The sequence below is a fragment of the Balearica regulorum genome, chromosome 9, assembly GCF_011004875.1.
Source record: "Balearica regulorum gibbericeps isolate bBalReg1 chromosome 9, bBalReg1.pri, whole genome shotgun sequence".
Lineage (NCBI taxonomy): Eukaryota > Metazoa > Chordata > Aves > Gruiformes > Gruidae > Balearica > Balearica regulorum.
Genome location: NC_046192.1, coordinates 29,324,394 through 29,339,859, shown reverse-complemented (window position 1 = coordinate 29,339,859; position 15,466 = coordinate 29,324,394). Strand labels below are relative to the sequence as shown.

Sequence of the window (15,466 nt, the reverse complement as noted above, 5' to 3'; positions counted from 1 at the left end):
TCTTTTTAAAAAAAAATTAACCCCCAAACACTAAAGTGAACTATTAATTCAAAATTAAAATATTTGTTCAATTATGCTTGGCTGAGTGTGACACTGAAAAAAAAGTCTCAAGCCTTCCCAGAGAACCTTATTTTCCCTTTCTGGATGTAAATTAAAAGCAAGACAAAAAGAACAGTAATAAGTGATCCCAAGGGTGGAAAAACTTACAGAATTTTCGATGGGTGACCTTCAGCTGAGGCTCCACTATAGGTGATCCACATCCACAACCTTCGTACCAACAATCTTCTACAGCGGCCTTTACAAGGCTGTCAGAATAACTTTGAAACTGAGCTTTTTATATTCTTAACCTATTTTTGGAGGGAACTTAGAGCAAATCATATTCAAAAATTACACTAATGTAAACAGAACATAATCAAAACAAAAGTCATATGAAATCAGTAGCTCCAGAAATTGTGATAAATAGATGCTTTTTTTTTTTTTTTTAAATTGGAATTGCACCCCTCTTTCTTTCTCTTAATATGTTGACTGATTCAACATTTTTCTGCTTTCAAGTTTGGCAGAATTTTAAAAGGATGCTTTTTTAATCCTGGGAATGTCAGAAATCTCAAATCTTTCCTAGCTTTGACAAGACACCTTTTACAACATACATACCTTTACTGACTACTCTTATACTGAATCTTTAGCAAAACCTTAAATTATCTTAAATATCAATCATTTCATGTTCCACTTTCAACAAGCTGTAAATAGTCTCACCAGAAATCTCTTTTACTCTAGTTATTCAATTCTACATTGTCCACTCTCTTGCAGTGGCATAATTTATTAATTCTCCACTGCCATAAAGTCTTTCAGTAGCAGATAAAGATCAAAATGCCAAATATAAAACACGAATAAAGAAGCACAACCCTCTGCCACCTCTGCAAAAAATTAGTTTTGTCTAAAATTATAATCTACCAGTTAGGTGATGTCAGGGCCGAGAGACAGTGATGGCAGCATCTGTGAGATCATCCCATGACTGGAAAAGTCTCACTAAAGGAATGGCTGTTTAAAAAAAATTATACTAGGTACATCCTCTGCAGTAATGAAGGGATGGTAAGAATCACTAACATCACTACAAACCCTCCTGCTAGCAGGGCTGCCATGGCAGTTCGAGGAGTTGGAGATTGCCATATACACACATTTATTCACCATTAAATCTGGTCCACAATTTTTCACATTAACTTCACATCAAATCCTTGTTTTTGACATGTGCCTATGTAATTAAGCCATATCCATTTGCAAAAAAATGTTTTTTCCTAACCTCTCAAGGCAAAAGCAGTTACTTTTCTGTTTAAATATATACAGTAGAATGAGTAAAATGACAAACATGACTAGGAAAATGTAGTGTCAAAACCAAATGTGAACTAAAAAAACCTTTTGTGAAGAACTCCCACACTAAATTCTGCTCTTGTAAGCTCAAAAATGTTGACCTTTTACTACATTCCCCACAAAGCTGTACAGTGATGATCACAGAGTGCAGGCTGTACCCATTTACTGATGCAAAGCCTGCTTTGTTTGAGTCCTCAGATATCTAATCTAGGTGAATAATGGCACTGGCAAGAGGCTGCAGAGAAGTGTATCCACACAATGTAAGGTCCTATGTGGCTGTAAAAGAAATCATACACAATTGACGTTAAGATTAGAAAAGCTACCTTTGTCCAAACTGTCCAACTAAGCAGACAATGCAAAGTCTTTCTCAAGTGGTAATTACTTCTATTCTTGAAGCTTTTGAAAATACCATATTTTGAGAAAATTCTGAAAACATCATGTGCGTTTGCACCTTAATGCGTAAAAAAAGGCTGCTTAGGCAATCAAATGACACGAAACAGCTTGGGTTGTTCTTTTTTCTTTCTTCCTTTTTTAAAAAGGAGACTAGAAACCCACACCCCCCAAATGATTTATCAGGTAAAGAGACCACTGAAAATATGGTCTGTAAATCTAACAAACTCCAGTTGGGCAAGCTGCCCTCCTCTCACATCTGTGAAGTCTGCTCCTATGAAAAATTCTGTTCCACTTCCAAACCTGTTTGGAGCATTGCTGTAGTTTTCACAAACTATAGCTAGTTTTTACAAACAAGTCCACAGGAGAAGGATATTAAAGAGCAATCTGTAGTCCTCTCCAGGGATTTTGAACTCATGCTGCTGATAGAATGGTAAAGGATCACCAATGACTGCACTATTCTGGTGGTTAAAGTCTGAGCTGCCCTATGGAAACACAAGCTTTGTATCCCATTAGAACGGTAACACTGCAAAAGGATGTAAGCTTATAATATAAGAACTTCCATGGAGCAAATCTGCTTCAGTACACAGAAATTTTTCATGGACAAGAACAGACGCCGATGCGTTTTTAATGCATATGCCCTGCATTATCAGAATCACTATAGATACTTCTGAGTTTCGTGCTAGTGCCTCCAACTTTAACGTGCTATTTCACATGAACTACTAGAAAGTGGGAAAACATATTCTTCTAGTTCTACATACCACAAATGAAGGCATAGAGAGGTTACGTGATTTCCTGAGTCACACTCCGCAGCACAACAGGAACTGCACTGCTGTTTCCTTCAACCTAGGTCAGCTTCCCAATGACTCCTACTTCCTCCTTGTCTGATGCTGCTGTATTTAGGGGCTTCACAGTGAAGGTGAAGCCTAAGAAAACATGTCAATCAAGGTTTGTGAACTTCTTAGAAAAATAACCCACACAGAATTTAAGACTGCTAGTGACCTTTAAGAATCTCACAAAAACAGAAATCTCACAGTTCAAACACAATTTTTGGTTTTGGAAACACAACACACTTTAATACAACCTTTAAGAATTTCTTGACAGAAGACTGTTACTTCATCGTGTAACGCTTGCACCATCATTCACCAATCAACCACTGAAAAACAGGAACGTAGAACGTAAAAACTACAACAGTGGGTAGACTAGGCAAATCAATCACAGGTAGAAAAAAGCATTACGTGTGGTACGGATTAAAACTCAAATGTACCATTCATAATCATAGAATCATTTAGGCTGGAAAGGACCATTAAGATCACCAAGTCCAACCATTAACCCAGCACTGCCAAGCCCACCACTAAACCATGTCCCTAAGCACCACATCTACACGTCTTTTAAAGACCTCCAGGGATGGGGACTCAATCACGTCCCTGGACAGCCTGTTCTATTCATAAACCTGAAAGACGGTCACAATATCGAACCCTAGAAGGATTAGGGACAGATCAATACCCAATGAACAAAAAGGAGCATTATGACCAAGTGAGGGGCCAGCAGATGTTGCACATGGTATGGGCAGACAAACAAATTACTGCAGGAAAAGCTGTGCCTGGACTTGCAGCTCTACCACTGCTGCGCTTATGCTGTTAACTGCCTATGTGCATGCTATGAGCCATGAGGAAATGCAAGATAGCCAACTCTCACATCTCCCCTTATATTGTAGTAATTTGTGGTAACACTCTAAGTGATTATTTCAGTTTTAACACAATACATTCTGTTCAGTTCTCTAAGCAAGCCTGTATCTGTCTCTTCACCGTAGCTTCAGTCACATCTGCCTTAAAAATAGTCATAGGTAGGGAACACTGCAGTGCAGTGCTACGTTCCAAGTTTTACATTCTGAAGAGTTCATACAACAGTCACAGGCATTAGCATTCGCCCTAGATCTGGACTTTGATTTAATCAATGTAAAAAAATCCCCAAACCAACCCCCCCCCTCCACACCACATCAATCCCACCTCTCTCTCTCTCTCTCTAAAATGAAGGGGCAAAATGCCACAAGTCTGTATGTCGAAATTCAGCCCACATGACATTTCCTTTGGATTTAATTGCTTCCATACAATTTGTATCTCCTAGTCACGCTAGGCCCCTGAGCGCTAAATATGCTGTTACAAAGAAGCTCTTGTCCTGTAATAACCTCCTTAATCAAAGAGACGGAATTATGGGTAAAACCAATTTTCAACTTCATCCAAAGCATCCGAACAGGAAACAAGTCAAAGCGTAACCACCGACTCTTCCAACATGATTTGAAGGAGTGAGCAGTAAAAAGCCAGAAAGGACAGACTTTACAGATTCTACATTGTCAAACCTGTTCAAAGTTGGACACATTCATCAACTTAGGAAGCAGACAGCTCTGTGTACTGTTGCCTATTTACCAATTACAGTGTGAGGCCGGTCAGGCAGACCATCTTTTTGATATTGACTATAGCAGCTCACAAAAATTATGAAAATAAACCTACTGCTCATTTTTCTTTCTTTGAGCAACCCAAACCATTAGTAAAGCCAATAACCTCTCAGATGGTTCCAAAAACATTTTCATGGTACCATTCTTAATTAACACCTGTACCTATTCTATACACATCTTTCTAAAAATATGCTAATTGCTATTCTTTTCTAATGATTAATGCATAAAGCAATTGTATTTTCAAGTTGTATCATGAGATGGATGCATGCCACTTGTCATCCATTAATGCACAAATACTCCTGGACTTTGGGTTTATCACTAAGAATAAAGGATTCATTTAAGACGAATTTCATTAAACCAATGCAATTCTCTGCATGCACATTATTCATTTATTAGCCTCGAAGTGTATATCAGTCCAATATATCCAATTTTATATCAACACAATAGTGTGTATAGCAGTGTCATCGATTTCCATAAATCATTTAGAAGTGCACACACCTATATTTAGTGCTACTTTTGTGTCTAGACAGTCCTTTACAGTAAGTTTCTTAAACAGTGCCTCAAAGGAAAACCTTCTTGGTAACTCTTCTAGGGTCAGCGTAGCCTTGCTTAAAGCCTTCTTCACTGGCACTTCACAGCTAAGTCAAAAAGGTAGCTTATATCCTAACTCAGAAATCCCAACAAGAGAGGGAATTGGATCACATCCTGTAAATTGAAGGTGTCCTTGAAGCAATTTTATTCCAGATCTGCTTTCATCCTCAGATTTTATTAAGCATCATATTTTAAGCACCAATTAACCGCCAAATTTTCTTAAGTACCACAGGGGACGTGATTTTAGATTCTGAGAAAATAGTCTATTGATCATGAAAAGGCACTGTCTTGGACCAGAAAATGAATAATTATTAGCTTTCATCTGAAACTCCGCAGCAGTTCCTACTACCAAATTCAGAGGGAAAAAAGTAGCTTATAGATCCGTGGTGGTTTTTAAAGTTTTTAAGAGGGACTCCAACATCAACATAGAAATTAGCTTAATTTTTCTTTTCAGCTATGCTTTATAAATTTATATCAAAAGAAGTTATTTGTCTATCCAAGTCAAAATTTCCTTCAGTGAATCAGTCTGATTTTAATCTACTCCAAATATTTGTAATTGTCAATGGGAAGAAAAACTTTAATTTCCACAAAGTTAAATAAACATACGAATAACTTTTTTTCACCTCACTGTAAATTGTAAGCTTAAGCACAGCAGATCTTACTGGTAGTACTCAAAGCAGACTTTGTTAAACAGCTCATTTACAACCAGCGTCAATGAACAACATCCATCGCTCTGGCTGCAGCAGATCTGCACAGTCGGTCTAAAACACAACAACTGAAACCACCAAGTTCGGCTCTTTTCACCAGCCCTTTTCAGTCAAGATCTAAAATAGACACCTATCAGTCAGTAAGATGTGACCAGCTCTGAACAGGACTATCCAAAGACACTAGAAACAGGATCACTGGATTTCTGCTATAAGGCCGTTGTTGTTGTAACTAAATCTGAATGCCTGACACATTCATGTGCCTTCAGCAACAAATGCAGTTACCTCAAAAACAGTGGGATAACCAAACCCAAACCCAAAATTTTAAGCTCATGAACCAAAAGTGGTCCATTATATGTTAAATTAAAAATATTTCTGACATTCTGATCTTTAAAAATCTGGGTATTGTATTACAAAGCTCTTTCCATAAACTACTAGGCCACCTGGTGTTTCACTATTTAGTTTGAAAACATGAAGTTTTAAAACACTGGCACAGGTTGCCCAGAGAAGCTGTGGCTGCCCCTGGCTCCCTGGCAGTGTTCAAGGCCAGGCTGGATGGGGCTTTGGGCAACCTGGGCTAGTGGAGGGTGTCCCTGCCCATGGCAGGGAGTTGGGACTGGATGGGCTGGGAGGTCCCTGCCCACCCAAACCAGTCTAGGATTCAATGAAAATTAATCTGAAGATATTAGGTGTAAACTACTGTCAGCAAATGAACACATAAACTTACTCTTAACTTCTGTATTAAAAAATATAATTTGGGTAAATAATTATCATAGCCCAACAATTATCAAAATGTAAGCTACAGAAAAATACAAAGAACAGATAGTCTAACATATATGGCACATACAATGTCCTGAGACCTGCTTTGCAATTAAAAATTTCACCATAGGATCAGATGATGTATGACAGAGCCTGACTCCTGTTAAATAGAAGGATGTTCAGTTCACCAAATTCAATCGAAAGTCAGTGAAAATGCTTCATAAGCTCCATTCTGCTGTGAATGAAGATGCAGTCTATATTTAAAGTTGCATATATTTTACAAAAGACATGATTTTAAGTCCTTACCAAGTTAAATATATGCAACACCAAATATAGGCAAAACTTTTTTCATACACAAAATGTGAATTTTGACTTGATCACCAGAAAAAAAGTAAATGGTTCAGCCCTACTTCTCCCGAAAAATATGTTAGCAAGTGTGCTCAATTAAAAGCAATAGAACTTCAAAGATTACTCAAAATGCAACTTTCAACCCATGAAACAGTTCAGCCAGACAATTCACTGTAAGAGAAAAGAACTAATTACACCTGTTTCACTTTCAACTTTATAACTTACAGTACAGAAAACCTATCCAAGCTTGCACTTTGTGCATAACACATTGATCACATTTATTATCCATTCATTTTGCATACTACTTTATTCTTTACTTCTCAGTATTGCACTTCTATATATATACTCCTTTGCATTGACAGAAGCAAAAAAGCAATTAAATTACTACAGTCAAACTTTTTTTTTTTTTTCCTTCCCCTGTGGGGACCATTGCAGTTCTGGTTTTAGTTCAATTCACTACTTCTAATGTAGCACTGAATATGAAAGTTAATCTATTAAACCTTTCAAATCAACAAAATAAAATAAAAAAATAAATTAATAAATCCATGTTGGTACTGTTTTACTGATGTACTTATGAGCTAATCATACAGAATTTTCTTAGGCAGTATATACACTCTGATTAAATGCACTTGTAAGAGTTCATCTAAAATCTAAAATTAACATCTTCAAAAAAAAAAAGCCCAAAAAAACCCAAACCAAACAACCAAACCAAAACAAACAAAAAAAACCCCAAACACAAAAAACTAGTGTAGGCTTTCAGGTGGTCACATGAACTTTACTGTTTGCTCTGTCTGAACATTCCTATCAAGTTACATATCAAGCTGAATACAATCATGAGCACTTACTCATTATTTAGTGGAAGATACCGATAAGAAAACATTATAAATCAAAAAGGCACCTAAAACTACCCAGAAACAACATTTCTTTCAGGTAATATTAAAAACAAAGATCTTAACTTTGTACGCAGATTATTATGAAATAATTATGGCTATACTTTGCCAGTGTTTATTATTTATTTGCCAAGTACAGTAATTAAATTAAGCTTATACAGAGGTATCTCAAATATGGTTGCATTCTGTACATACATATTAAATTGAGACACTTTTAAAGCTGTGATGACTGAAATGCAAGTTGTGACTGGAGTCATAGGTATGCAATTCTAATGAAGCCAAGCAGACTACGAAGTATGTAACAGCAAGAATATGGCCTAGTGTCTATGGCTTTTATTAGTATGTTCCAATAATAACTTTCAATATCAACAGTTCTTTAATAAAACTTATTAAATATTGTTGTGATTACCAACTCTATCGTCTCTACTTTAAAATTTACACACCTAATTTTGGGAGCATATTAAAATTTATCTATCTAACTCTCCCTTACCAGACATTTAGACAATATTTTGTACTGAAACAAAACAGTTATTCCTGAACAACATATAAGGTCAATTTCTGAAATTCTTATTCTGTCCTCAATTGGGCAAAAATCCTATCAAGGCCTGATATTTGCAATAAACTAACTAGCAAACTAACTCTCTGTTTTGAGAGACAACTTTGAAATTCCATTATTGTTGTTGCTTGTAGATAGTACCAGACATGATTAAATCAGGAGAATATAACAATTTATTTCTGATCTTAAATTATTTTCCTATGTTTGTATTTCATGTATTTCATGTTTTAATTTGTAGGAATTAAATGACCTAACTGCATATGTCTGAGGAGTTCACGTGCTGACCCTCTCTCCTATTTGATTACACTAGAGGTCCCTTAGACAAAGCCAAATCACTCAAGTTTTGCCAAAATGAGATCTGGCCCAACCTCAGAATCAAGAGGCTGAAATTACTCCATATGTTGTGTTGATCCCAGGAAGCAGGAAGATAAAAACCAATTCTCAATTGCACAAAAATGAAGGAAGTTCTCTGGATTTATAACATCATCATCAAAACAGCATTTGAACCAGAGTTTCCAGTTAAAGGAGCAATCAGATAGACCTCTAATGCTGTTAATCACAGCTTGCAAATTCAGTTTTGATGCGTACGTTCCAATCTCAGAACTTCCTAAGCACCTGTAAAATGAGTTACAAAGGTGAGCTAAAGTTGAATTTCATCAATTAAGCTTTGGTATGGTATCACAGCTTTCCTGTCTGTCAGGAACTCTTTAAAATAGTGGATACATGCATTCGGTCCAGATAAAAGTCATTAGTACTAATACATCTCGACACCTGCACATTGTAACTTACTCGTAATAAAGGGATGTTGGCAAGAGGAGCAGTTCAGGCACTAAGTGCCACTTGAAAAATCCACACGAATCCCTGCAAGTGTGGATTAAATGCTCTAAAAGCAGCATGCCTTTGTAAATGTCTCTTTCTAACACATGACACCAAAACCAGCGAGGACACGCGGCCTCTTGCTTTGCACCGTTTTTGGACAAGGACTAAAGCAAGCTACCTCGGTGTAAGCCCCACCTGACAGGGCATGCATCACGTCCATGAGCAACTGCGGTCATAACTGTGGAACACTACCGCAAAAGTGTCGTACGAAGGTGTTAGTGTTTTCCACATTTTTATCAGAACTCAACAGAGTAACTGTCTCATGCATTGTGCATCTCCTCCCCCATGTCTGAGGCAGAAAAGTATCTCCACTATGAATACTGTACAGCATCAAGCACAACATCAATACAAAATAATAACAATCTCTACAGAACTAACGCAAAAGGCTTGCAGGGAAAGCCTATATTTGGAAATCACTTGAGCACTTCAACTGTCTTAATATTACTTGTTTTGTCATTTTCAGGAAAAAAAGTATTTTCATAGTGTTTACATTACTTTCCTTCTCCTGCTGTCCTGCTGAACATGCTCAATAATACAAAACTGACCATGTGTTAAATCGAGCTCCTCCACCAACAGAACCAGCAGTAAAAATCTGAACACATCAAGTAAACAAAATATTAAAAGTAATTAGCCCTCTTCCCCCTTGAGCAGGATTTACTGACAAGTATGTCCTGGAATGGCAAATGTTCACTGTAGCATTTTAAAAAACACACTGTGATAAAGATAACAGCGGCAACAGTTTCACAAATCTGTTGCGTGCAAACGCCTACTCTCTATATTCTGTTTACCTTCTGGAATGAAATCAGAGTCTGACCAAGAAGCACTGTACACACACTGAGAAAACATTAAAACCTTAGTCTTCATTTGAAATAAGAGGCCGTTCCACCGAAAAACAAATCGGTGGAAAGTAATACTTGAAAAATTCTTTTTACAGAATATGTGTACACAGCTCAGCATGTGGATCAATACGCAACTGATATTCCCACTTACCAACATAAGAGCTACGCAAGGCAGTTTGCCTGTCTTTCCAGAAACCCTTTTTATCACACTTAAATTTTTTTCCACACTGCACACACAGAAAAATGCTTTAGATAACACTGCCGTAAGTGAGCGTTCATTAGTCTGTTTTCCATCCCCCCCCCACTTTTGCAGTTTGGTATTTAATTACAGGGTGGAGTGGTCCCCAGGCTACTTATGTTTCTTCCAGTCACAGCCAGAAAATTTCTGCAGGAACTGACACGCAGGAGTGCGACTGCTTCAAGTTATAGCTGGTTCCCGGTCAACAAGGTTAGCTCACTGTTCATTGAAAGTCACATCACTGCTTTTGTTAAATAATTCTTGAAAATATGTTTAAATACAACAAATTGCATTCTAAACTTTAACAGATAATAAAGGCTGTAACAGGACATAATTTGGCTATTTGCTTTTAAATCTCCTCGATTTTCTTTGGTAATGACTATAAACAAATCTTTATCATTAAGCTGGAAAGAAATGGTTTGTTTTGTTTTTTATAGACAGGCCTTGAATATAGGAAAATGTAACCTTGTATGCCTGGTTTGACCAAACAGGATTTTCAAGCACATGATCTAATCGAACCCTACGTATTATTGCACATAGGTTTAAATGCTGCTTTCCATAAACAATTTTAAGTTTCTTCAGAAAATTCTATTTTCACCTGAAAAACATTACACCACTTGCAAAATATTGTAATTCATATGTGATTATATTATAGCTAAGTATTACTCCCAAAAGCACTGAGGTATAAATAGATACATTATAGGTATAGAGAGATACATTATTCCAATTCATTTTTATAGAAATGAGCAAAGTTTTGTTGGATAAATAAAACTAGGGAAACAAAACAAAGACTAACCTAGGTAACAAATTAGACACACAATGAAAATTTTATTTTATATATAAAAAGGATGCTGATAATCAGAATATTACTGTTGATAGGATTTGGAAAAAAAATGAAAGACGCTTTGGGTTTTTATCCATAGCTTTTTTTTTTGTTTTGTAAAGGACTTGCATTTTTGGCCTAAGCAACAAGAATCCATCAGCTTGGAAAACTCCGTCTCTATGTCAGAAATGCGTGATAGGGAGGTGAAACGAGATGAGCTCATTTTGATATTTGTCAAAAACCAAACAGCAGACAAAGAGTATGTTATGTAATTTTTAGCCAGAGGTATCTGAAAACACCTGCTGGCCAAGCCCTAGTGAGAATTTATATAAAATATTTATTTACGAATGATCTGTTACAGCACTCCTATCAGTCAGCTGCTGCTTCTCTGCCCTGTTCCATTGAGAAAAATCTATGCAAAGTGCAGAGCAACAAGATCTTCTCATTCAGGTGGTAAACCAAATCAATAAAAAGTCCTAACTCGGACCCTGGTACATGTCCACCCAGTATTATAAACCATATAAAGTAACATACAGAATGGCAGAAAGAAATGAAACGTATTTTCGTGCTTTGCTAGTAAGTCAAGAGTGTGATGAGAGGCAAAAATCTAAACTCTGTGCAGAACAATTAGAAGACTGGGGCTCTTGAGTAATCCTTTGGAGATTCCAAAGCCACAAGGCCAAGAAATCATTACAGAATCATGTACATGATGCATTTACTAATTTTTCTAAACAGTGAACATTCTCTTTCCCAAGTCCCATCGTGCACTGTCTATATGCCATTTATAATGGCTGAATACACATACGCACATGATTGAATACGAACTCAAGATACGACTCTTCTGATGGGGAAGGCTGTAGTAAAGGAGTAAATGATCTCCTGTAGCCCTGGCAGTTTAACTCCCTCAAAATCCTTGGGCAGATGCTTTGTCAGTAAATGTTTTATTTCATTGGTAAACATTCTGTCACTGCATATTCACCAGGTTAATTCAGTGCCACTCAATCTGCAATGAATCTGGAGCAGAGATACAGAATCTACCAAAATAAGGTACTGTTGCCTTACCACATATAACAATTATTACCTATCTTCAGGCCTAGTAAACTGCTTTGAATCAAATTCCAGATGTCATAAATACAACACTCTGACCAAAATTACTGGCCAGAAGGGACAGGCAGCTATGTTACCACACTTCTCAAAATCTGTCACTAAAATAAGGAAGCCTCCTCCCGTGTCCCTAAAGATATGGATGCTATAAATATAATACACACCGCTTGCACTGCAGCGGCGCATTCCGCTGTGAAAAGCCGCCCAGGACCCGAACGCGGCGGTTTCACCGTTAAAGCCTGGACTGGAGACCCGGGTTACGCAGTTCCCCCATCCACAGCCCCTTTCACCTCCAACGGGTCAGTCTGGAAAACCCCCTGCAACAACTGCTACGGAACTTATTTTTAAAAAATTAGTTTCTGAATCTTGGACGTGTGGCCAAGCAGGAGAGAAGTACGGAACCGACAGTTTACAGGCAGGGCTTTTCCTCCCGCCCCGCAGCCCGCGCCCGGCGCCTCGCTTCACCTCCGTCCTCTTCCTCCTCCCACCCGTGAAGTGGGAAGCAGCGTCTCGCACGCACCTCGCACTCGGAAAGCCGCGGCGCTGCCTCACGGCGCTGCCTCACGGCGCTGCCCCCCGCCCCGGCGTCCCCTCACGGCGCAGCTCGCGTCCGGCCGGAACGGCGACACCCGCCCCGCGTGGCCGCCAACCCTCCCCCGGTGCGCACCGGGCCGCGGCAACTCCAACTCCCCTCCGGGCCAGGACCCCGCGCCCGCCCCGGGGCTGCAGCCGCCCGCCGAGCGCAGGAGCTCCCGCCGCCCCCTCACTTGAGGAAGTAGCGCTGTCCCGTGTGCGTGAGCGCCATCTCCCAGCCGGGCGGCAGCGGCAGCTCGTCCGTCACGTCGTAGGAGCGCTGGCGGAGGTGCGCGTGCTGTTGCGCCGCGCCCGAGCCCACGAGCGAGGCGGGCGAGGAGTGGGAGCGGACGTGCTGCGCGGCGGCGGGCCGTGGCGGCGGGCCGCCCGAGTCCGTGCTGGACTGCCGCGAGTGCGAGCCCGAGTCGGGCTCCTTGAAGAAGGACTCGGGCAGGATCTTCTTCCTCCAGGAGCTGGGCTTGGGGTTCATCACCGCGTTGAAAAGCGCCTCCAGCTCCGTGTCCAGGTCCTGCGTGACGTGGATCACCTGCTGCCCCGGCGGCGGAGGCGCGGGAGCGGGGTTCATCTTCCACCCGGCGGCGGCGGGCGCAGACGTCCCAGGGGCAGGCGGTGGCCGGCCCGGCCCCGCTGCGAGGCCGTCGCCGAGGACGTGCCCTTCGGAGCCGAGCGGACGGCTCTGCGGGAGCGGCGCCGCTCAGCCGGAGCGGGCGGGCGGCGCGGGAAGTGCCTCTGCGCCCCCGCCAGCAGCGTCGGTGTCCCGGGCGGCCGGCGGAGGGGCGGGCGGGTCAGCCCCCGGGCAGCGCGGCGCCCTCCCCCCGGGCCGGGCCGCGCCGGGCAGCGGCGGGGCGAGGGCCGCGCCGGCCCCTCCCGCCCGCCCCTCAGAGGCGCGGGCCCGGCCCCCGCCCCGCCCGCAGTTATGCAACGGCCTCGGAAACTTTTGGCTCTCGCAGGCGCTGCGGGACGGGGGCGGTTTTCCCGCGCAGCAGAGGGGTCCTCGGGCGCGGTGGGGACACGGCCTGGGCCGGTTCAGGCCCGCCGGAGCATCCCTCAGCGCCCGCCGGCACCGGGGGCGGGCGGGGTGTTCCTCAGAGCCCGCCGGGGTCAGGGGCCGCCGAGGTGTCCCTCAGCGCCCGCCGGTGTCCTGGCATCCCTCCGGCCGCCGCTGCCCCCCGTCCCGCACGAAGTTAGCGGGGGCCGGGGAAGGCGGTGCCGTGGGGGCCGAGCGGGGCGTTCCGGGTGAGCGCGGCGGCCGCGGCCCCGCTCGCCGCCGGCCCGGAGCCCTGCGCGCAGCGGAAGGCCCCAGGCGCTCCCCAGGGAGCGGTGCCGGCGCCTTGGCGGGGCAGCTGGCCCGGTCCGGCCATCGCCCGGGGCCCGCGGCAGGCCGAGCAGCTGCACCTCCCCGTCACGCAGGGCAGTTGAAAGCGCTGCTTTAGTGTTGAAGGAATCTTAGAGCGTTTTCTCTCCTGATGCAACTGAATTTCTGTCAACCTAGTTTGCTTTGCTTTGAAGCCATTATTCAGGAAGTTTGCGGGTGATACTAATTTCTGGAAGCGAAATTATGCTGAAATTAGTTCACATGCAAGCTTCATAGCATAACTTAGTGATGCTATGGATGGCAGTGAGTGGCCACGTAATGGGGAAAAAAGGAAGGAAGCGTTCATGGTGACATGGACTACAACTACTTTGTTGTAGTTTAGGCAAGGTTTAGCCCTTTGCTGACAGGTATGAATTCAGTGCAGAGCTGTATCATCAATCCTTTATGGATACTTTATGGATCTATCCTGACCGCCTATTCACAGTCACTTGTCTTCTATTTAGTCTACGCTAGAAGCCAGAGCTGTAATCAAAATGCATGCCCGAGGCTTAAATGTAATACATACAATTATATTCCCATTTTTTGGTGCGCTTGGAACAACTTTTGAATGGTGATGTGACTCAGAATTTGCTTAAATTCAGTAGCTGCATCTGTAAAGAATAATATTGTTCACTTGCCAACGTCAATGCTGGTTTTATGACTACACACGTACAGATAATCATACATTGGCTATACAAACACAGCACTTCATTTTAGTAATGCATTTCTTCATTTTAATTCTGCATTTTGGACAGAGTCCAGGCTATACTGACAGATAAGAATACATGCTCCTCAGTAATCAGAGTCCACACTAGAAAAGTCTTAGGTAAGTCATTTTTTTCTGAACTTACTTTGTCCCTTGATCAGTCTTACATTTGGTATTGGTAACATAGCTTCTGAGATTCATAGTTTAAGCCTGTACGTGAACTCCAGATTAGGATCATCTAGCTCTATGGAACAGATCTTGTTTGTGCATTTCCTGATTTCCTTGCTTCAACAAATATTCTCTGTCATTTGTTTTTCCTTACGTTTCCTGTTCATGTTTCCATTGGCTAGGCAGATCTCCTCCTTGGGTTTTTTGTTTTGTTTTGTTGGGGTTTTTTTCCCCACATCTGCTATATTTCTGGTCAGGAAACCCAGTACTCCTGAGACTTGTTTATGCTTCCCTCCCTGAGAATTTTCCATGCTATCTTTTGTACCATTCTCCTACTGTTTCCTTACTGGGTCCCTTGCTAGCATTTTTACTAGCTCAGATAGCTGTGCTAATTGCAGCATCTGCTCCAGGTTTATGCAGATAGTACATACAATGTTGTTCTGGATTTTTTGTTTGTTTGTTTAAAACCTTTGGATATTAGATGATTGTGTGTGTGTGTGTGTGTGCATGTGGTTATTGTACTGATAATGATCTGAACATGAGTGATAATTCATACAGCCTTTACAAGCGCTTTTTTGCTTCCTCCAGGCCTCTGTATCCTTGAGTAAAGACACACCCATCCACCTATTATATTCCTTTCCAGATGACATGCCTATTCCAGGCAAGGCTCTGATAACCTCATTCTTGGTGCCATTTCATCTAC

At 41.7% G+C, this 15,466-nt stretch overlaps 1 protein-coding gene across 1 annotated transcript in view; it reads right to left on the bottom strand.

The window, feature by feature from the left end:
* Window positions 1-13,412, bottom strand: part of WWTR1 (WW domain containing transcription regulator 1) — an 85,489-nt gene extending 72,077 nt beyond the window's left edge. Inside the window, exon 1 of the mRNA XM_075761815.1 lies at window positions 12,709-13,412. Within this exon, the coding sequence (XP_075617930.1) occupies window positions 12,709-13,100 (392 nt within the window). The 5' untranslated portion in view covers window positions 13,101-13,412. The remainder of the gene's footprint in view (window positions 1-12,708) is intronic.
* Window positions 13,413-15,466: the final 2,054 nt, after the last annotated feature.